General features: G+C 48.8%; 1 protein-coding gene across 1 annotated transcript in view; it reads left to right on the forward strand.

Moving 5' to 3' along the window:
- The window catches only part of LOC144168788 (diuretic hormone receptor-like), a 252,961-nt gene that overhangs the window by 163,937 nt on the left and 65,175 nt on the right, over positions 1-23,849 (forward strand). The window contains exons 5-7 of the mRNA XM_077697759.1: positions 277-362; positions 8,898-9,018; positions 18,067-18,217. Of these exons, the coding sequence (XP_077553885.1) occupies positions 277-362; positions 8,898-9,018; positions 18,067-18,217 (358 nt within the window). The remainder of the gene's footprint in view (positions 1-276; positions 363-8,897; positions 9,019-18,066; positions 18,218-23,849) is intronic.

Here is a 23,849-nt window from a genome sequence, read left to right on the forward strand (position 1 = left end):
ATGCTGCGTACTCCAAGAACTCTAGTTGAATCCCGGCCATGGTGGCTGCTTTTAAGAAGGAGTCGAAAGGTGGTAACGGCATGTGTGTCGACGTTTCACCCAATGTTAAAAGTCCTCAGGCGCTCAAAATTAATTCAGAGCTCTCTACTTCGGGGCACCTCATTGTCCAGGTGTACCTTCCGCGCGTTAGGCCCCACAGTATGCAATGAAGCGGTACGAGCCACGACTGTTTTAGCGTCCTGACGTAGGGGCTGACGGTGGTCTATTTTTTTCCAGGTAGACGAAACAACGCTGTACTATATTGGGTACGGAATTTCTCTCTGCGCATTAACCATTGCGCTTTGGATATTCGTCTATTACAAGTAAGTAATTTCATGTAATATGGCATACATTGGTTTTCTTTACTTACGTGTTTATATTGAGTGCCTGCCTGCGGTCCTGAGTGTTATCTGTGTACCAAGCGGAGCGCGTGCTATCCTCCTCGCGCAGGCTTTCTGATTGGTTAGGGAGAGAGTCTCACCCTGTTGTCGCTAGACTGAGATAATTTGAATTGTTCTCGATCTAATTTGGAGGTTCCAGAATGCACACGCAAAACTATAAATGATGAGAGGGCAAACGCCGTGGCATTCCATTCGTTCGTCCTGCTCACGTCACTTTTGCCTGCGCCTTCGCCGCGTGGGTATTTTTTCTGTTTTTAGCGCAGCACAGGCTTAGTTTGTCATCTGAAGAAACATGCATCGTCTTTTCCTCCGTGACATCAGGGGAAGGTGTGGTGTACATGAACCTTGCACCCTCGGCAAGTCCCGAGGCAAGCGCGAGTCGCGCCAGCAACCGACAGCAAGGTCTTCATCCGGAGTTTGCACTGCTTCCGAAAAAAGTGAAGTTAGACCTCGTGGCCACTGCAATGAAACACGCTAGCAATCCCCCCGTCATTCTCCAGAACCCCAGGGAGCCCGAAAACTGGCTACAGATTGATTTGATTGGTTGATTGTAGGGTTTGATTGGTTGATTGGTTCATTATAGGCGATGAGGCTCGCCGTAGTGGAGGGCTCCGGATTAATTTTGACCGCCTGGGGACCTTTAACCTACGTCGAAATCTCGTTCAAACGGGCGTTTTTACTTTTCATCTCCATTAGAACAGCGTTCGCCATGGCTGGGAATCGAACCCGCGTCTTTGTGCTCAGCAGCACAACGGCTTAGGCACTGAGCCACCGCGGCGGGTAAAAAAAATACTGGCTACAGCAAGTCGAACGAATCAGCATGTTTAACCGCCGGGACGATGACGACACACTGAGCAAGAGTTCCTCTACCTTAAAGGTTAAACACGAATTTGTTTCGAAAACCATGAGAGCGCTTTAGAGTCCAGGCACGAATTTAAAACAATTTTTAACGACGTTAACCACGGTTGTGCGGAAATAGCGGTTCGAGACCTGGCTGCAGGCTCGTACACAACGCGCTAACGAATTATTTCTTTTGTTTGTCGAAGACCTGAAGAGGCTCTCAAGTTGTGCTGTCCCTGCCCTCAAATGGCGGAAGGAAAGCAGTTACGTTTCTTAATGTTCTTAATGCGGGGTCTGAAGGAACGACTGTGTGCGTTCCATAAGCAACCCAAAACCGTCGCTGAGTTTCGTTACGAGGCAAGCAGAAATTGAGAAGCCCTAGAATTCCGAGCTAAAAGCATGGCCGCCACTGTGTTGGCAGGGCCAATGCTGACTACGTGACTGTTTGTGGTTTCCGACAACTACCCTACGCAATTCCACCCGCGCAAGGCTGAGGAGGAGCTGTAAGGCTGGTGAGGAGTAGCAAGAAAGGAGCCGCGAGACATATCTCAACGCCGCTGCAACCCGCTCCGGAACGAAGTGAAACAAGCACCGGGAACATCTCCGCTGCCGGAAGCACCCCAAGAGCAGCACAGTATGGATGGTATACGCCACTGCAGTTCGTCGCCCTCGCCCACCTATAACTCGTCTTCTAGAGGCTCTGTATCACCGTCCACTGCCGCTTGCCTGGCGCCTACGGCGCGACACTCGACCCCAAGGAAAACCGACGTGTGGTGAACCACAGATTGCCGTCTGCTGTGCTACTCTGCTACCATTGCGGAGAGCCTGACCACATTTACTGTCGGTGCCCCTACAACTACAAGCGACTCGTACTACGAGGCTTTCCAGTGGACGCACCGCACCCTTTAACTGGCCAGCGCCAGACTGTGGTCGCGAGTACATGTCGCAGACAAGCCGGCGCCGAGGTGTCTTGAACCGATCGCCGTCTGCCTACCGATATCAATCACCGAACCGTCGCAGCAGCGCTGACTTTACGCGAAGCAGATCCAGAAAACCACGTAGGGGCAACTAAAAGCAGCAACTTCTGGAGGTGAAGTTGCTATACGTCGAGAAAACGAAAACCCCCCGACGACTGAACCACGCTCCGAAGCCCGCGATTCACAACATAACCTTACCACTACCAACCGATATGACCCTGACGTGCCGCTATGAACCCGCCGCCACATGACGCCGACGGAGACGCCACGTTTCTCGGTATCGCTACCGAAATCGATCTAGCGGCCCTCCGTGAATGGCACAACACCAATGACTACCTTGAAGGAAGCAACCTTGTCCTGCGAAGACCTTTTAAGCGCTGCTCCGCTCCTTTCTGCCTGAAATCTTTGGTGCTGGTAAAGAACTGTGACCCAAGAACGGGAACGAAGTACTTTCTCGCCATCTCCGCCGGCCTCCGCAACGATATCTTGGGAACGTGTCACGACGAATCATCATCAGGGCACCTCGGCATGGAAAGTACGATCGGAAAGATTAAGACGGAATATTACTGGCCCCACCTTACATTCTACCTCAGCAACTACGTACGGAGCTGTCGTGACAGCCAGCAACGCAAAACGCGGGCGACGAGACCCACAGGACTTCTGCAGCCAATCGCAGCCCCGTCAGTGCCATTCCAACAAATCGGGATGGACCTTCTGCTGGCGTTCCCTACGTCACTAGCCGAGAGCAAGTGGATTGTCGCAGGGAAAGACTACAGGACGTGCACGCAGCGACCGCCGCCCTTCCGAAAACCACTGCACAGGAAGTCGCGAAGTTCTTCATAAATTAAGCTCGGCTGCGACATGGAGCCCATAAAGTCCCGCGACGAATGGCGGAAGCGCCTTTAGTGTGGAGATCATGGAAGGAGTCTTACGCTACAGCAACACGTATCAACAAAGAACGATGGCGTACCACACCCAAACGAAAGGACTAACGCAACCTCTCAACGAACCAAATATCGATATGCTGTCTTATGTAGGGCAACGTTAAACAAAAGACAAGGGACAAAGTCGTCCGTAATGTCACGTTTGCGCACAACGCGTCTGGCTACGAAACTACGCAGATGACACCGCTCTTACTTGTTCAGTGAAGACAGTCAACTGAGATGCGTGACGCTATGCTACCGCACACAGAACATGATGACTGTAACGCCAATGTCCACGGATACCTACAGTGTGCGGAGGACGCCCGCCAGCTGGCTTGAGGTCGTACACCGGACCAGAAACTGGAGGATTCTGTTCGTTTCATGCCTCCAATGACCAGAAGTCGAGTATCACCCAGGTTATCTTTTGTTGGTTTGGATCCAGATTCGACGACCTGGACTCAGTAGAATGCTTCTTCGATGGTATGTCGTACTTTCAGTGTTTCCTGCGCTAGTGATCGACGATGTTCACATAGAATTATTGGAGGCGCAGGCTCCATTGTCCAAGACGGCCAGACGGGTCGTTCAAATCGGCGAGCCAACGCAGCGTTTAATGGGTTGTGACAACTTTAAATGGTCAGCAATATGGGTACGGGCGAATTAAGGGTAAGGCCCTCGTCTGGCAAGGCTCTCTTTCCTAAAACCTTAGTATTTTTTTCCTTCTTTTGAAAACGCGCGGCGTGAACAAGCGAATATGTTTTTGCAAGCACTGTGCTGTTGGTCAAGAACGGCAGCCAAATCTATATCACTGGCGTCTTTGTGCACTTCCGTTCCGGCGAGTTCGTCAAAATGAGCCAGCGTGAGGAATGCATTGTTGCAGCGTGCGGAATGCTTCTCTTTTGGCTGCCTACCCAGCAAAAAGGGGTGCTGTCTTCTGTCAAGCGTGTACGTGGCTCTGCCACGCGCGCCAAGTTAGCCACAAAACGCCGGTAGCACCCGCACAGTCGAATGAATCTTCGCACGCCCTTCTTGTCCTTCGGTTTCTGGAGGTTCGCAATGGCTGACGTTTCGTGTGATCTGGAAGGACTCCATCGGCGTAGAAGACCTGGCCCAAAAACATCCGTTCTAATCAATTTGGCTTTCCTGGAGACGTATTGGCGTACAAGGGTATCACTGAGGACAATAAAAAGTCGCTTTAAAATTGGCACAGCTTGCACAAGTTGAGCACGGCTGGCGAAACGGCAGAGCTGAGGATCGACCTGGCTTCTCTCCACTCTGACAGCGGATCCCAGGATAGAAGGAGCAGCCGGACCCCTGCACTGCAAAGCCGTTTTGTAAGGCATTGTAAAGGAAAGACCATTTAAGCTTTGCTACGGTGTCTTAGCTGAAGAAGCTAAGGGGAGGAAGAGTTAGGGCATAGCCTATGCACCACATTGGGGCATGTGCCAGGTACTAGCCAAAAGAAGATAACGGTAGCGCACTCGGACTCGGAAAACGAGCTAGACGTAGAAGTAGAAGAGGAACTTGCGCTGCTGCTCTCGGGATTGCAAATACGCTGTGTGGATGCCTCTTGTTCCGCTTGGCTACACGTCTTCCTTTACGTCCACCTAACATATTAGTGGAGGGTGCCAGACATCCCCTCCCTCTCGTCTCAGCTATCCGATCCTAAAGGCGTCGTGATCCTTCATCACGCATCTCCGAGGTGGGCGTCATTATCCTCCTGCTAGCGTGGCTCCGCCGAGCAAGTCGTCGCCTCCACTGGTCGTCGTTTCGGAGCCCCGAGAGCCCAGTTTCTTCACTGGCACTCACGATGTTGACGCCGAAGATTGGATAAAGCGCCACGAGCGGGTCAGCGCCCACAAAGTTGCCACTTGGCGCTCATGCCTGCCAATCTTTTTTTCTGTTTGAGAGGTACGGCACTCACGTGGTATGAAACCAATGAAGCCAGGTTAACCAGTTGGGACTTCTGTAAAGCCGAACTGTTCAGAATATTCGACAATGCCATCCAACGTCAGCTACGCGCAAAAACGGAACTTGCATCCCGTGCCCAAACATCAACTGAACCGTACGTTTCCTATATTTACGACGTCCTGGCTCTCTGCCTTCACGTCGATGAGAAGATTACGGAGCAGGACAGGGTTGCGCATGTGCTTAAGGAAATAGCTGGCGACGCTTTTCACTTGCTCATGAGTAAGGGCTGCAGTACAGTCGATGCCACCTTAAGCGAATGCCAACTGTTCGAGCAAATGAAGAGCCGCCGCGTCACGCAGCAGTTCCAACGGTTGCCTAACACCGCTGTGACTTCTTCCTGCGAGCCGCCATCCCCCCAGCCGTTTTGGTCCGCGACTTCTCACCCTGACTCCCTTGAACACACCGTCCAAAGGATAGTGCGCCGCGAACTGGAAGCCACTACTCCCGCCGTTACTCTGCCCCATGCGGTCGACAGCCCTGTTCCAGCCAATTGGCTGATTCAAGCTGTCGTTCGAGACGAAATTAGCAACATGGGTCTCCAGCAAGTATTCTCACCGAGTCCTCCTGCCGCCCGCCACAGTTATGCTCCCCCTGGACATCGCTGTGTGTCCGGCCCTCCACGCTACCGAAATCCCGCTGACTGAAGAACCGCCGACGATAAGCCTATCTGTTTCACCGGTCGCCATGTTGGCCATGTGACCAGTCACCACTTGGCGCCACCAGTCACGTTCGCCGCAGAGCGGACACCTTTCCCCGTCACCGCCCCCTCGACGCTTCTCACCGGAAAACTGATGCATGCAGCGCCCATAGGTGACGCTGCATTCCGACCCCAGCCCGAAAATCCGCTTTTGACGGTGCCGACTAGAGGCAATTTAATCGACGTTGAAATAGATGGCGTTCCGATCACCGCTGTCATAGACACTGGCGCACATATCTTCATAATGAGTGCTCCCCTTCGCCATCACCTCCGTAAAGCTTTGACGCCAACCATGTCGCATGTTCGTGTCGCTGATGAAGGGACACCGTCCATTACTGGAATGTGCACGGGCCGTGTGTCCATTGCGGGCCACGCAACGACCGTCTTGTTCTCTGTTTTAGAAACGTGCACGCGTGATTTGACTCTGGGCCTTGTCTTTTTGTTATAACATTCTGCACTAATAGATTGCGCAACGGGTTTACTACGCCTCGAGGAAAAGCTTTCGCCCGATGCTCCAGACACCTAAGTTCCTCCGTAGTTATGTTCAGGAGAGTTCATCCGTCTGCGCCCTGAAGCCGTCACCGATGTTCTGCTGTCCTCCCGCCGCCCTCTCCCGGACGGTGCGTACCTCGTGTCCCCTGCCACCAACGTTCTCCTAATGCGCAATGTGATCCTGGCGAACTTTGTTGTAACCATCAAAAACATCCAGACCATCCTTCCAATTCTGAAGTTTGGATTACATTCCCAAGGAATTTCACTCGCCCCAGTTTCTCCGCTGAACGACATTGAAATTTCTGCGCTACCCATCGACACTTCTCTACCCGCTTCCTCTCGTGACCTCATATATAAAACGAACTTAGCGGAGACATTTGGCACAATGATCAGCGCCTAACTTTCAGGACCACATGCCCAAGAACTACGCGAGCTTCTTATATCGTATTGTGAAATATTTTACTTCCAGAACCGCCCCTTTGGTCAAACACATGCAGTGAAGCATCGGATTGACACAGGCGATGCCAGGCCAATTTACAGGTGACCTTATCGAGTGTTCCATGCGGAACGTGATGTAATCCAAAAAGAAGAAGCACAAATGCTTGATAAAGACATCATCAAGCCTACCTGCAGTCCGTGGGCGTCCCCAGTAGTTCTAGTAAAAACAAAAGACGCCACCTGGCGCTTCTGCGTCGATTACCGCCACGCCAATAAAATAACCAAGAATGACGTATACCCACTGCCAAGAATAGACGACGCTCTCAACTGCCTTCATGGGGCTAAAATATTTTCCTCAATTGACCGCCGCTCGGGGTATTGGCAGGTCTCTGTCGACAAGATGGACCGGGAAAAGACCGCCTTTGTCACACCGGATGGTCTTTACCAATTTAAGGTAATGCCGTTTCGGTTGTGCAATGCGCCAGCGACCTTCGAAAGAATGATGGATATCCTACTTCGTGGGTTGAAATGGTCGACGTGCTTGGGTTAGTTGGATGACATGATTGTGTTTTCACCATCATTCGCAACTCACCTATCTCACCTTTCGGACGTCCTTTCCCCTTTTATGACGTGCTGGTTTACAACTAAACTCTTCTAAATGTCACCGTAACAGTATGTACAGTGTTTTATTCGGTAGCAATCGTTGTCATCCCTTTCGTCATCGGCATCTTCCGACAGCGCAGCCGCGTAGGGCAAATCCTCTTTTAGCGCGTGTTCGCTTCAGTAGACATCCACTTGTTCGTCAGCGTGTCCGGTGGCCGTCGTGATGTGGGAATTGGGAGGGGATGGCTTAACAAATTCGTCCTGATCATCTTCGGTGCGGTGGCCTCAAGGCGCGCTGGTCACTACACTAGGAAGTCTATGGAGACAGAAGCTCCACATGCGGCGAAAGCCCACGCACAAGAGTGCACGACGCCGGGTCATCGCCGCGCGGCACGCTCTCTCGTGCGCTGGGTATTTTTAAAGCAAATATTTCTAGCTCCGGGAAGGGGGGGGGGCGCAACTATGCCCGGGAGGGTAAGTGGGAAGACAGCAGACTACTGCCAACCATTTAGCTGCACATTTCGAATGCCTTATAGCTGGAAAGGACATGACATGTGAAGACATCTAAACTTTGGAAAAAGGAAAGTAACAAAAGCTGAAAGCAAGACTAATTTTCAAGTAAAAATAGACAGTGTGGTCAGAGCAGTGCAATCCACTCATCAAAAAGCTCATTAAACTTCCAGCGATCATAAATGATTGACTAATGGCGACCAATTGAGAATAGCAAGCTGTCATAAACATCGGAGTAGCGGTAAAAAAGAGCTGCGAGCAGTCAATGGTGTGGCACACGATTTCCTAGGTGTTCTTTCTGCATGTATAAATATCGGATATCTCTCAATATCAGAAACCTTCAATTAAATTCAACACATTGTCCATCAAACAGGATCAGTGCAGGTTCGCAAACAGAGGGCTACAGTCTTTGCATATCAAGCAAGGCTGGCAGACGCGTTATACCACAGCAGAAACAGACGCATGCTCCATTTCACCAGCGCAAGAAATATTCAGAGTAAGAATAACTGTGAAAAAACGAACTAAAAATATTAACTTTTTAACGTCATTTATTATGATTTGTTTTATTTTTCGATTTCCATCAGATTACATATATTATCATTGTATGTACTGTTCCGAAGCTGCTATTTGCAATGCACCTCTGTATTGGAGCCTCTTGAATGAGTACTTCGCGCCTCAGTTTTGCTTTTAAATAAGGGGAAGTTCGAGCCTTGTAAACTAAAGGGCACATTTTGTTCGGGCTGCCTTCAATAGAAAAAATGCAAAAGGTGTCATTTGATTAAAGCTCAAAACTCTCGGCAGAAAACAAAGCCCTCGACTGCTATGTAGATAATAAAACTCCAGCAGTGCTAGACGAACTTTTGACTACTTGCGTATGGCCAATAACATATTTAGGAGGCTGTGTATCGATGACAAAATCGCCACTTCCGACCACGGCTGCTCATGGACAATACAGATTCTGCCTTTTTCTGAGCGAATGGTAGTAATGATGCCACTTATTTCCTTCCAGGGATCTACGCTGCCTCCGGAATACCATTCATGTGAACCTTATGGTGACGTACTTTCTTGTTTCTATCATCTGGATGACGACCGCGACTCTGCAGTCACTTTCGTCTCCGGGATACCGAAAGGTAGAACCTACCCTACAGACGCTTGTTGAAATGTTTAGCTAATGCCCCAAACAACACATGTTCACGTATATCGTTTCGTTATTTACAACTCAAAAAGGTAAAATCCCCTTAAAAAGCCCCATGTTCCACCAAAGCGAATAAATGCGACCGTTATGATCCCAAAAGCTCTTTATGTAACAGCTTTCTTGCGGAAGGTAGAATAAGGAAAATATTTTCGCAGTCAGAAACACTTTAGTTTAAATAAAAAAGGCATCCGTTGGAGATGCGTCAACACCGAGGTCATAGAGGCTGTCCTCCTCTAGCCCTGGCTTTACGCTGGCGGCTGAAGGTAGCCTAGGACGTCGCCGCAGTGATGGGAGTAAGTACCGGTAGTGCTAGTGGCATCCAGCTGCGCTGTCGTTAGTGGCACAGCGCTTTACACTCCTCCTTTAGTGGCGTTTAAAAGCACAGCAAGCATGGAATTTGGAGCTGCTGTATCTGATTGCACACACCGGTTACCAGACAAAGGGATTGCGTGCCACATAAGCACAACATGCTGTCTCGTCTGTTCAAGGGTACCTTTGTGTGTCACAATAGCGCAACTTGCTGTTTTGTATATTTGAGGATATCTTTAAACAGTAGGGCCCATGCTGTCAGTGGAGAAATCGTGCTTTGTTCTATCTGCTGGTGTGCGAAGCAGGTCTGCACGTTTCTGGATCGAACTGAATGACATCCCGACCAACCAAGCTACTTCTGTACAACATTGAGGAATCGTTCTCAACCATAGGTTGAAGTAGCGAAAGGTTGTCGACTCTCTGGTTTCCTATGTGGTGTCTACACTAAATGTACTGCGGACAATAGGCGGTGTGACGTGGGAAAATCCCCCAGCATCTACGGCCAAGTTCGACGAAGCCTTGATCTTAAACAGCATGCTCTATCAGCTGTCTCTCATATCGCCTTCAGAGACACAATACGAGCGGTGAGAATCTTTACACGGGAAGGGGCTTAGGCTGTCTCTTTGAGTTCCACAGGCAGCCGGAAACAACAAGATCCTCAATTAGGCGCAGGCAGCACCTCTCCGTCTTCCGGCGTCTCAACGTTTTGTTATGAAAGTGTCGCGCCTCCAAGAAACAAGTGCTGCATTAGCATTACTGAGGCATCTACGATTAGAAGCAGAGTCTCGTGCCCATGCAAACCTTAATACTCTTGGATTGCTGTGTCCCAAACGACCTGGGAAAAGGGCTACTTTGGACCCGCACTGGTTTCACGAGAGTGTGGATTGTGCATTGACTATCTCATATGCGCTCGAAGCGTTGTATACCTATTGCTGAAGCACGATCACTGGTGCTGGAGCATTTGGAACAAAAGCGTGGGGACCCTATGCACATATACACTGATGGATTGGTTGACAAAACATGTGGGGTGTGCGCGGTGGATTTTTTCTTACCCGGTTTGAATATGTCGTGGGCAGCGAGGGACACGCCTTTGGTTTCGTCTAGAGAGATTGAGTTTGCTGCCATAGAAGCTGCTTTGTGTCAACTGTCATCGTTTCAATGGCAAAAGGGCGCAATATTCAGCCACTCAAAGTGAGCCCTTCCCCTCTTACAGCGGAGTATACCTGTGAAAAAAACCAGACAGTGATTCCTAGTTTTATAAAGCGGCTTAAGCATGAAGGCTTCACTGAGAAATTTCAGTAGATCCCATCGCACGTCGCTGTACCGAGAAACGAAAATGCTGACAGCCTAGCCAAGGACACCTTATCATCGACAAAGATGGTGCAAGCGCGGTGCGATTTCCAACATATACAGAAACAGACCACTCGCGTGCACTTTAGGCAGCCATGGCGACCAGTACACCAGCCAGTCGTAACGAAAGGCCTCAAGAGAGCCGAAGCCTCTCTGCTCCACCGAGTAAGAACAGACTCAGCCCGTACACCAGGTTGGCTACTTAAATCAACATTGTTTCATCCCCTTTGTGCCCGATTGTGGAGTGTGACTGGTGACATTGATCAATACATTATGAACTGCTCAAAAACCAGCCTTGAGCGGACGAACATTTTCCCTTATCTCCACAAGCTAGGAGTGCCCCATGCTACATCGGATGACAATATTTTTGCTAGGGACCACTGGATTGTGCGAAGAAAGGTGTGTTGTATCCTACTGGTATTCTTGCAGTCCATAGGGCTAAATAGGGTGTGTGAGTTTGCGGCTCTCTAATATGGTCTTGGGGAAGATTAGGCGGCGCAATTGCCGGCAGTTTTAGAAGGATAAGTCCGCCTCACCCAACAATGCATACTACTAATAAACCCCCAAAAACACGCAACAAACAATACATCAAGCAATCTAGAACAAAGCGTGTTTCCAAGACATCATTGAAATACGTAATAATTACGTGAATTTTAAAAGAAGGGAAACAGGCACTGTTGGAACTTCTTTCTCTTCTGCGCTGTAGCAGATGGCACTCATCACCATCAGTCTCATCAGCGCCGACCGAGCGGTGGCACGCCCTCGCGCTGCACCTGAAGCTAGTTCCACTAAAGTCCTCCTTCTTACTAGACGTGCGCTCTCCGCTGTATCACGACGGCCTGGAAGACGGAGGACCTCGAGGTTCGATACATGATGCCGAAACCCGGGATCTCAAGCCAAGGCCAACTTCATCGACGCACCGCACCGTGTAAGCCTGTAAACCGACGCGACACCTGCGACCTTGGCCCCAGAATCCCCGGCCGCCAGCTGACCGCTAAGGAACGGCTACTCCGACGTCGCCAGACGCTCCGCTCACAACTGGATGGTATAATAACCGGAGCGGAAGGGGCACTGCGAGTGCAACCAGGACTTTCGGCGTCCAAGGTGAGGCTTAACGTGCAGATAAATAGTCTCGACGACAAGATATTTGACGAGACGCCAGACGACCTGCTCGACAGTGAGACCTCAGACGTGGACAAATAGGGGGACAATGTTGTGAACACGGCAGCGGCCCTGCGCTTCAGTTTGCAAGACGCACTCGCATCCAAACCTACATGACCGCCGAGTTCCCAGGCTCCGACCACCAGCAAGGCTAAGTGTCCTCAGCCTGACCTTGTAAAGTTCGACGGCAACCGGAAAAACTGGCAGCGCTTTTGGATGCAGTTCGTGTCGGCTGTGCATAACGGCGACCTGAGCACTACAGAGAAGTTGAACTATCTGAACGCCCTCGTGACTGGAGCTCCCGCATCGGCCATCTATAGAATCCAGGCGAGCGAGGAGAGCTACAAAGACGCCATCGACATTTTAAGAAAGCGCTTCGGTGACGCAAGGCTCATCGTACAAGATCGCCTCAGAAGCCTTCTGGACTTGAGACCAGTTTCGTCGTCATCGAAAGTACATCAATTTCGCCAGCTATACGACGAGGTCCAAGTACACCTAAAAAGTTTGAAGGCGCTTGGCACTAGTCCCGCCAATTACTGCCTAATGATGCGGGAGAACCTTTTCAGAGTATTTCCATGCGACTTGTTTCTGAAGTTTCACAAACGCTTGAGCCACCGACGCCTCCACCAACGACATTCACCTCACGTCAAGCAATAAGGGACTGACCGAAACAGGCGGCACAGCCCGAACAAGAACTTCAGCAGCTTCTCGAGTTCATCGACGATCAAGTGCAGTGTCGAGAAGCGTATAGCACCATACGGAAGTAAGCACACCTCAGACGTCGCTGTGAACCTAGAAGAGCAACCTAGGCAGCAGCAACACTGTTACGTACACACCGTCTCGGTTCTACACACTTCAGCAAAGAACACTCAGATGTGCCTGTTCTGTCAGTCCACAAAGCATCGTTCAGAGGTCTGCAACTTCGATGAACGGAGAATTACACGAAAAAAGCAGCTTCTCGCCAAGAAAGGCCACTTTCCAAGGAATGCCGAGGTCGACTGCGGTGCGGCAAGTGTGCACGGAAGCACGCAACGATCATGTGCACGTCAGACGCCCCAAGCAGCAACACCCTGACCTCTACACCCGTCAGCCTGTTTTCCTGACAAACTGGCTCTACCGTACTGCTTGAAACTTTGACCACAACAGTAGCAGCCTCCGCATCCTAAGGACGCCACCGAATTCTTTTCGACGGCGGAAGCCAATGCAGTTTCATCACTGCCGAGGCATCGAAGAAACTAGGATGCGACTTTTTAGATGAGGAAACCCTAACTGTGGGTGATCGGAGGAGAGAACCTTTCGAAAAGTACGCATGGTCATCGTTGTTGAAAATACAGAAACGTCCGTGCAGATCGAAGCACGTGAATTTGAGGATACATGCAACGAGCATATTCCTATACCGAATGACCAAATCATCAAGATGATGAGAGAAATGCACTTGGACGCACTGGCCGTCAACGCATGATGAATCAACAAAATGAAAACATCAGTTGCTATTTTGCGAACTACGCCTGGACACTAGTAATGGGCAATGTAAAACCACTCACCATGACGCTAAAATAAGTGGAAACATTGCTAGGCTGGAAGGTTCAAAGACCAATGCCATTAGGAGGCAACATTACTCCCTGTGCAAGCGTTACCGTGCTTGCAGCGACGGTGAAAGACGGGGAGTTGAAAGTTCTGAACCGTGACTCAGTCTATAAAAGCATCGGCATAAAATACCAGGCAGAATAAAGCTCTGACACCCAACTGGTATTGACACGGTTTGAAAAAAAAAAAAAAACTACCGCAGATGGACGAACGACATGAGATAGCGCTCCCGCGAAAGCAGTGGTTTACCCGGCGGATCACATTGGCGTTACAAAGATGGCACTCCGGAGCCTAAGAAATCATCGACGCAAAGCTGCCAAGCATACCAAGAATGATGAAGAAACGGTCCTAACATGTCTGGATGAAAGAACCACCGAAGTACAACGGAGAGAGCCTTATCTCGTTGTCATGGAAGAGGATCACTTTGACGTCGAGGTGAACTGTATAAGTAAGAAGCAACTTTTCTCGCATACTCCAACCGAGAAGTTGGAACTCTTCGTTGACGGCGACGATTTATTGCGAGTTTGGGGCAGGCGTTCAGCAACGACACATATGGAGCACAGTACCCCACACTTCTGCCGAACAACGCGAACTTTGCAACAATCGTGACCCAGCACGCCAATGAAGAGGTTGGACATGGAGGAGTACCAACCTTCTTGGCCCAAGCTAGCCGCACTTTTCGAATGACGCGCACCCGACAATCTGTTATTAAGAAAACTCGACGAGGCTCTCCTTCCCAACGTTTGGGTTCAAAGCCCCTAGGGCAAGAAACACCTCGGCTCTACAAAGACCGTCCAACTCTGGCCCACTTACGTTATGTGTCGGCGGGCGAGAGTGTTGGAACTTCTTTCTGTTCTGCGCTGTAGCAGACGGCACTCATGATCATCAGTCTCATCAGCACCGACCGAGTGGTTTCACGTATTCGCGCTGCACCTGAAACCATTCCCATGAAAGCCCTCATTCTTACTAGAATCGCGCTCTCCGCTCTCTCACGACGGCCTGGCAGCCGGAGGACCTCGAGGTTCATTACAGACACCTTTCGCCAGTAGCGATGGCCGTATCGGTCTTAAAAGCTCTCCATCCAAGCTTTTACGAAGAATGATGGACGAATCGCGTTTAGAAGTAGAGGAAGGATTGGTGCGCCCATGGTACTCTAGCATGTTTAAAGAAGGACTCAGTCTGCGACCGCTGCTCCTACGCTAGGAGCTGCTCCTACGCGACCGCAGCTCCTACGCTCCTACTCCATGGCAAATCGCCAGCCGGACAGCTTACTGTCGCGACCTCCACTGCATTTCCTTGTGCCGAATCCCCCCTATGTACGGCTGCACAGACTGGCGCGGTATACATATTTCACCATAAATGAGATGCCTGCATGTAGCGGTCACCAGCATTATGTCGGAGCATGATTTTTTGTTGCTTATCTCGGCAGCAACATAGGCACACTGACTGGGACTCGAGACACACTGCCACGGATCCCGGAGGAGCTGTCAAACATGCGCGACCTTACGACAAACGTCAGGCGAGCTGGGCCGATGCCTCTTTCGATACTGAAGTGTCTGGCGCGATTCAGTGTGACGAGGGCGTCTGTGCTCTACCAACGCGCGTGCGTTCCGCCACAAGTCCATCCTGCTCCGCTAGTGCCTCCAGCGCAATTAGGCAGCCGAGTTTACGACCTATAATTGCCACCTCCAGGGCGTAAGCCCCGCTGAGCGTCACACATGAGCTCTATTTGCACCACCTGTCTATCGACCGCACACGGGCGTGCTTGTGTAGTAGCCTCACCTACTCGATTGCGTAAGCACCACTGAGTCTCGACCGGGTGTTCTGGTCGCTCACTCTTGCACCTGTTTTGGGGCTCTTTAAAACGGGCTCTTGTTTGGAAACGCGCGCCTCTTTACACAAAGATTGGTTGTTTTGGTTGTAAAAGACATTCAGACAACCTTGTTATAAGTTTCAAAGTTATGTTCGGAATCGGCGTACAGAAAGCCCTATAAGCCCTCATCTATATAGATAATTTTAAAGCACTAGAAATCCCCTTAACGGAGTTGCAACGAAGTCCTGGAAAGTGAAATAGGGAAGACCGTGAACACAATGAAGGGATGAAAAACGATAATATGGAGTACAGAAGTGACTGAAGAAGCCCGCATTAAGAGTTAGTTTTACTCTCTGGGGGAAGCCGTCATCCTGCAGTGGTCTAAAATTCGATTCGAATGATAATGGTGAAAGTCATATACAAAGCCGGATTTTACGCAACTGCCTGTTTTGTTCCTTTCGCTCCCATCGCAACAGTTTTTATATATGAGCCTAATTTAGAGGTTAACAAGGTCTTTCATGGAGTTTGTATAGTCCCTATAAATGCGGATTTTGGCATTTCTGCTTGATTGGTTATAAATGCCTACAATTGCTGATTTTACAAAATAGTGTCCATATGAGCGTCATTTAGCCTCAAGTTTCGCTTTCGAATGCAGTTTTAGATTGACATGCTACGGGGAAGCAGTTGACAGTTTGAAGCTCTATGGGATTCCATTTCATTGACCAGTTTAACCAACTACCGGAAAACAACCACTGGCAGCAATGAAACTGGACGCTTACCCTCACGGGCGAAAAAGAGTTTTTAGTTAAAAACTTGCTGATTGTGTTCTTTGCTATTGCTTCCACAATTTCACAGTGATTCTTAGACTAAGTTTTACGTACTCTCGCAACACATGTCTTCACAAATCTGCAGTCGCCTCCTTCATTCTAGAGGCCCACTCCAACGAAACTCGATATTTAACGCGACGGTTGAGCATTGAACATAGTTTTGTTAGAACTTCACTTCCATATTGAACACCCAGCGGCGAAACATCACTGCGCAGCTCAATTTCCCTACACCTCAAAATTCATACTCGTGACGAGCTGTAAATGTTGCCTTTTAATACAAAATGGGACTGCTAAACCCGTTTCGAAAAATGCTATAGCAATGTGTGAAGTGTAATCGGCAGTTTTCAGACGTCTTGCTAGTATAATTCGGGTAACATCTATGAGAAAATTTCGTGTGAGAACAAGTTAAATTCTGATTAATCTCTGTCTCTTGCGTTTATTATTTGTGTCTATTTTTACCATGTCATAATTTAGTCGCGTCAGGCATACACAAAGAACCGCTTTTAAAATCGGCGTACCCCGCTGTCAATGTTCTTATGCATGCCTTTTTCACTATATGCGACGCTCGAACATGCAAGATTGGCAGGCGAACATTAATCGGACCAGTGCGCTAGCTGAACTAAGTTTTGATCGTGATTAGTTCAGCGATTTTTGGGACAACGGAACGGCTATTTTCAACTGTTTGCGCCTTGTTGCCATCATGAACAACATTTCTCGTTTTCGTGTCGTAGATGAAGTCCGCATATGTTTTCGTTTGACATTTGCATTTGTGTAAAAATGTATCCGGCCTATATTTTTGACCTTGGAGGCCTAAAACGTGGTTTTGCCTGCTTGTTATAGACGCCTAAATCCCGCACTTTGATTGAATAAAAGTCCGGCCTCTAATTATATATTGAGCAATTTGGGCACACCAGTATGAATCCATAACAGCTTTATGCTATAATGTAACGATGTACAACGACGGAGCAGTCTTGCCATTCTTCACCTGAAGATCTCTTTATGCCATCAACTCACACTTACGACAATATATGCACACAGATCCCAGGTTCTCGCCTAAATATCATCATCATGAGCATGTTCGTGCCTACTGCAGGACGAAAGCCTGTCCAAAAGATTTCCATCCACGCCTATCGAGCGCCAGCTGAATCCATGTTTTTCCCCAAAATTTTGTAGCTCATATCGCCAATGAGTATCACCCGACCCCTAGTGCGTTTGTGGTCTATTGGCAGCCATTCTATCAAGCCGATGGTCCACCCGTTGTCCCTCATTCGCATTACGTGACCCGCCCATGCCCATTTCCTTCGCTTAATTTGAAATAGAATGTCCTCCGCCATTGTCTGTTCCTTAATCCATGCCGCTGTTTTGCTGTCCGTCAATGTGACCCCTAGCAGTCGGCGTTCCATGGCCCGTGAGCTTGCCTCACTGTGTTCACTAAAATATAGTCAGCGTAACGACCGGTAGCATGCCCCGTAAGGTTCTGTAATATTAATTCTCCCTAAGCGGTTATATTTGTTCAACAGGCATGAATTCTGTTTGTATTTCGCTCTTTAAAGGCCCCCTATTTTGTAGGTGCAGTGTTGTTCCCGCAAAAAAAAAAAAAAAAAACTGGAGTGCCGCAAGAACTTCTCATTCGCGTGTTTAAGGAACATTCTATTTTGTCCTAATGGTCTCCAAACAGGACTAAAAACTAAGCTTTCTTTTGCAATTTTTTTAGTCTGGGTTTTAAGGATATGTAATTTATTTGGACGTCTTTGGGATGCTGTAATAAACGAGAAAAAAATATGCAATGACATTTTAGTCGTGTGAGTGATGTTGAACTATTCTGCGAAATTTTAAATGTACATGCACTTGCATGTGTGCGCGTGTTTGAACACATGCACGTGTGTGCCCGTGTTCTCCGCAATTTACTGAACGCTTCTGAACTACTGCCTTTCAGGGAGCCTGCTTCCTCTACATCGTGCTAACGTACTTGATGGGAACCAACTTCTTCTGGATGTTCGTGGAGGGCCTCTACCTGTACATCCTCGTCGTGAAGACGTTCTCAATCGAGCTCGTGCGGGTGCACGTTTACGCCTTCGTCGGATGGGGTGAGATTTATTTTTTATTTAGGTGGTCGGAAAGGGATCTTCAATTAAGCATTCCCATCATCTCTGATAGGAAACCGTCCACACAGATAGGTGAGTAATCGTGATGAACGCAAATCGGGAGCCCTGCTTCTTGTAAGAATTCACAGAGTACACAGTGAAGTTCGGTACTTGCAAAGGAACATGAAATATGGCATTTTTTTTTCAAAGTTAATTTCGAAATTATTCTATAATAGTATCAACATCATATATGTTCTATTGTATGTTCCATTGTACACGACAGCAATAATCATCATTTGCACCAAGTTTTAATTGTCTACAGACCAGAAGGGCGTTTGAGAACGCGAGAAATTTATGTTTCGCAATATCGGAGAGAGCCTTAATTATTTATAGGCATCGCTAATTTCTTACCCCTAATAATGCAAGTAAATGGATAGTATATCCCTATACAACATAACCAGAGATGTAACAAACAATTTTTACGTGTAGCTAATTGCTTCAGTTGGCAACAGCATTTTATTTCGGCGTTGAGGCTTTCCTTTATAAGACAATTGCTTCTTGGAAGCTTATAAACAGCAATGCGACTGCAAACAAGATATCCATTTTTAAGGAGTACTAACACATGATCTCGAGGTAAAAAAAAACATAGTCAACTTCACTTATACACACTTGGCCAGAGTAAGATAGATGTTATTTTTAGAAAAGAAAGTTTGGGCTCCCTGATACCCCGTCTTGCGCCTGACAAATTGACCAGTGATTCCTAGTAGAGGACACAGTATGCACATGTTGAGCCCAGGCAGAGGTACTGAGGGCTCACTAAGAATATTCAATCATGGTGAAATTAGTTCTTTTAACAGGGTCATTACCCCTCATAGGATCTTAATAGATATCCCGCCCATATGTTTGGCTAAACCTGCGTATTTCCTCGGCCACCAAAGGGTAAAGTATACCGGCAACAAAATTACTGGGGCTATGACATAGTTAAGCATGCTATTTCGTGAAAAAATGCAGAGTTTCTTTGAATAATTACATAGGCATGCTTTATGCACGCCTTTCTCGTGTTGCATGGATTACGTAAACTGGAGTAGTTCTAGACTCTATATCATACCCTACCTCAGCAAAAGCCTTCAGCAAACTCATTCACTTTTCACATACCTTAAGTATGCATGCATGTGTTCGTGCGTGCATGGACACCTTTCGAATTCCTTTAAATATAATACCGAGGCGTTTCTGGAAGTTGTGGGTATTTCATGGGTGCCACGGGGCGTTCAGACGGGAAATAACCAACACCAACACGGCGCTTCCCTGGCACGTAAGCGTAACCGCGTCGTTTTATTCTGGAAGAAATAAAAATTGTTTTGTCATGTAGAGGTTCCAGCAGCTGAATACAGCAACGCCAAAAATGTCTTGTTGCTTCCCAAAGACGTGCACGTACACCCCCAAATGGATATACCTGGCAATATAACCCGTGAGATCAAGATGGCGAGGAAATTCCCTTGTGCGTCTGGTCAGCAAGATAATTAGGTGTGAAGAAGTACAGATGTAACCTAAACAGTTGTCACGTACTCAAACGTAACAGGCGCCGCCGTTGGTGGGTAATGACTACGTGCAGTATCCGGAAAGCAAGAGGGGGAGAGAAAAGGCATAGCCCGATTTCTAGTTGTGAAAATGGTGGACTGCATTGAAATGGCTATTTCCTGCAACACGTCCGTAGAGCAATATATCGAACGGTTGAAAAGGTAACGCCCTTATGGCTGCACCGCTGCTCGCACTGACGTTCCCCTCACGCGTCTTCACTGTTCGCGGCCTTCACATGGCGCTGTCACAAAGCAAATGAAATGACTTCCTTTGAGGGCCCCCTTTAAACATCCTAATATGATGACGTAAACCCCGGTGACATATCCTGCGCTACCACGGAATGCAATTTGGTAAAATATGCAGTAACTCTGCGCATTGTATATGCGGGTTGGTAATGACGTCACTAGTATCAAAAGCAGACATAACTCCGGGGGGAACTAAAACTTTACTTGCCTTTTACCCTAAAGATACGTTTTTTTCATCAAGCAGGTAGACGGCGTATTTTCCGCTTATATAAATGAAACAGCAACTGCGTTATAGGAAATATGTACACTTTGAAAGGAGATGTGCTGGCGGCTTCAAAATAAAGCACACAAAGCGCATCATGCGCGGAAACTATCGTCGCGACACCTTCCGGCCCAGCGCCTACTGTCGAGATATCTGAGCGCGCATAAGAATCCCTGGTATATTAATCAGTGCATGTCCATCCTTTTCATTTCGGCGGCAGTGCATGGTTGCTTTCAGATATTCAAGGAATCCGGCGGTGCCTTCTGAGGCGTGACGAGCGAGCGGTACGATTCTTTGCAGCTGCCGGCAGCGTGCGGCGTATTCAGAAACACGTGTTCAGCTTGAACATTATGTGTGCGCAAAGAACAAAGCAGTAATCATTGTTCTCTCTACAGTAGACTGGCCTTGTAGCAAATCGGTGATAAATATTCATGCATGTCTTAATGGTTGCCGGTCAGTTTGTGACGACAAGGAAGCAGATTTCAAGATTTACTGCGGTTATTCCCCTTATTTTGGCCTTCATATTATTTCAACAAACTATGCACATTATTTTTTAACGATTAAACACGTTTACTTAACTAACTACCCAATTTTGAGGGAAAGCAGGGCGTTACACGGTAGCTGGAGTTTCAAGTATCCTTTTATTCCGGTTAATGTTTGTTTCTAAGGCTTCTTATTTTAATCTTCATCGCGTGATCCTGGGTATAAAAGACATGTTTCGTTTTACTGCAATGCCAGATATGTTTACACCCCCCCCCCTAGTTTTCATGCCGGTGTCATCAATTTACCCGGCGCCGCTCCGGGGCTTCTCCTCACCACCGCTGACAACTCTTTCACAACTATTTTCCCCCTCGCCTCCACCAATGCCACTTTGGCAAGTTTTGCAGTCAGCGGCTAACAGTGGTAGGGCGGTTATCATATGATTGCTACAAATAAACAGCAGCATGGATGGGCGTAAAAATTGCACTGACGACTACTGCACTCCTTAAAGGGGCCCTGAAAGGCGTTTTGAGCACACTAAATTGACTAGCGCAATCGTTAGATTGGGTCGTCAACATCATCTGTGCCAAGTATTACTCTTTTACGCGCAGCGGAAAGCTCACACTTTTGTTGCAAAGTTTGTCGCTTTTTTCTCACCTTTTCCTTCGTGTTTTTGGACGCTGCCATCTTCACATGTCTACATCATCGATTCCCAGATGTTCGTCATGAGCTAGACATCCTGCTATTGGGCGGCTTTTTCACGCACTTCCGGCAAAGAGATGAGTCGTCTGCTCAGCGTCGGCTCGCCGGCTGATCTGCCAGCGGTGTGACGGAGTGCTTGGACATTTTACGACAAACGAAACAAGTGTAAACAAACGCTTAATCGTTTGTATTGAATGCAACAGGGCCATAACACGACATGAATATTCTCTTACTTGAGTACGTTCCATAAAGAAAGCGTTGAAGCCCCGTGGCACTTCTTTCTTGCAATCGCAGAGAACGCCCTGAGCCGAATGCCCGGGTTTCGACGCATACATTTTATTCCACTTCCAAACAATCCAGAGATGCGTTTCGAACGAACACAACGTCACAACATGCGTTGCAAGTCCGAACCGCGATTGACAGCCGATGGGTTGCCTCCTCCTGCCCCTCGTAAATTCGGCACTCACCTCGCGCGCGGTTTGCGGGGACGAACAGCAAGTCACTTAACTCTGGCGCACAAGCCGAGATGGCTTTTAGCCACGCACACTGCACATACGCCATGCGAGGTTGAGTCGTACGCCACTTGAGAAAGATAATCCAGACCATGGGAAGCACTATTCACCCGCAGAAGCACAACGTCGCATTTCATCGCGAAACAAAGGCGTCCACAACACACACACCATCGCCTCCTGTAATGTCAAACGCATCTCGCACTTCCAAATGGGAGTGAGTAGTATGCCTGCAGTGCCCATTTGCCGCGAGGTGGGGCCCCAAGCTGAACCGGGATCACGCAACCGTAACTGACTTCTAGAGCGGTTTGTGCCTTGTTTCTAGGGCAACCGATGTTTGATATTGTCAAAGAAATGGTGCTCGCTCCAGCGCTAGAAAGCTCAGAGCCGCGGAGGAGCATGTTTTGCCAACGTTGCCGCTCTCCACCACGCGTCGCCCCAAGCTGAACTGGCGTTTTGTGCATGGGTTCTGTATCCGTTTAAAATGTCTTTTTCACGTGCCGCCGCCAGGAATTACCACCGCCACAAAATAAGACCCGGCACCAGCGGGGCCACATCTGATACGGCGCTTTTTGGATAAACAGTGCGCTGTGCATCCAAGGGAGCGAGCGCAGGATCCTCCCCGTGCGGCTGCGAGTTCGCCCCCGATAAAGAGTCGCGTGCCGCCGATAGCAAAGTTCTGCAGCAACGTACACCGCGAACGGGCAAGGCCAGGCCGCCGCACACATGCGGCCAGATTTTTCGTTCGCTTTTGCAGTCTTGAGCGGAGAGAGGGATTCATGGTGTCAACAAAGCTTGCCCGTAGCAGACGGCTGTCTGAGCAGCGCAATAGCGGAAGTACGTCACCGCCGAGGAGCGCAGCATCATGGGAGGGAAGGCTCGCTCGCCGTCAACAGCGGAGAGTAAGTTGAACGGAGGAGGAAACGCGGCGCGACGATAATACGCGGTTTTTGATTTACGATTTCTCAGCTAATACTCATCGCTTCAACAAAATTTTTGCGGGAGGAGGTTGATAATCCATTGCTTTATTTGGTTACATGTACATCCACTTATCGGCGGAAGGTATTTCAGGACCCCTTTAATTCCGAATCTGGGCGCAGTGCGAGAGCGGTCACGGCGCATTTCTGCTGCGTCTCAGGAAGTGTTCGCGGAGTCAGCTAACGTACGGCGATGTCTTCTACTCTGCTGCTACCTCGAAGTGCACCGACACCGCCGGCCAGCATGTTGCAAATCGTGTTTGAACCTCCCGCGAAAATGTCACGTGGTTCGGATTAGCCCTTCACAAGGTAGAAGCGAGCACGTTGCTGCATATCGTGTTTGAACCTACCGCGCGAACGTCACGTTGTTTGGATAGCGAAGAATGGAACAGCGTCTGGGGAAAGTGTCAGGGGTAGGGCGTTTCTTGGTGGCAACGCATGAGACGTGTGAGGGAAAGGCCGTGGCAGAGATGACCCAGTAGCTACACGTGTCGTACTCCACCTCGCCCTTCGCTAGACCCTCCTTTCCGTTTTCTTTATTTTTTCACTGCTGCGTTCGCTGACTCGGTTACGCGGGCATACGCAGACGCCGCTCCCGCGAAGCCCAGGTAGCGGCTGCCTAGAGGCTGCCCGCTAAACCGACCGAATCGCGCCGTGGATGTTTGCGCTCAAATTGCACTTCCCCAGTAGCTACGAATCTCTCCAGGTAGAACAGAAACTTCCCCAGTGGGAACGCCGGATTGAGTCCATACTTTTTTTTCACCTTGGAAGGCCTTCCAAACGACATTTTCGCCGGTGTCTTTCACGCCTACGTATGCGCCATCACCGATTGCCAGATTGTGCGTCCATGATTTACGGGTATAAAAATTTCCCCGCATTTCC

The sequence above is a fragment of the Haemaphysalis longicornis genome, unplaced genomic scaffold (assembly GCF_048455015.1).
Source record: "Haemaphysalis longicornis isolate Haplotype H1 unplaced genomic scaffold, Haemaphysalis longicornis Haplotype H1 scaffold_2, whole genome shotgun sequence".
Taxonomy (NCBI): domain Eukaryota; kingdom Metazoa; phylum Arthropoda; class Arachnida; order Ixodida; family Ixodidae; genus Haemaphysalis; species Haemaphysalis longicornis.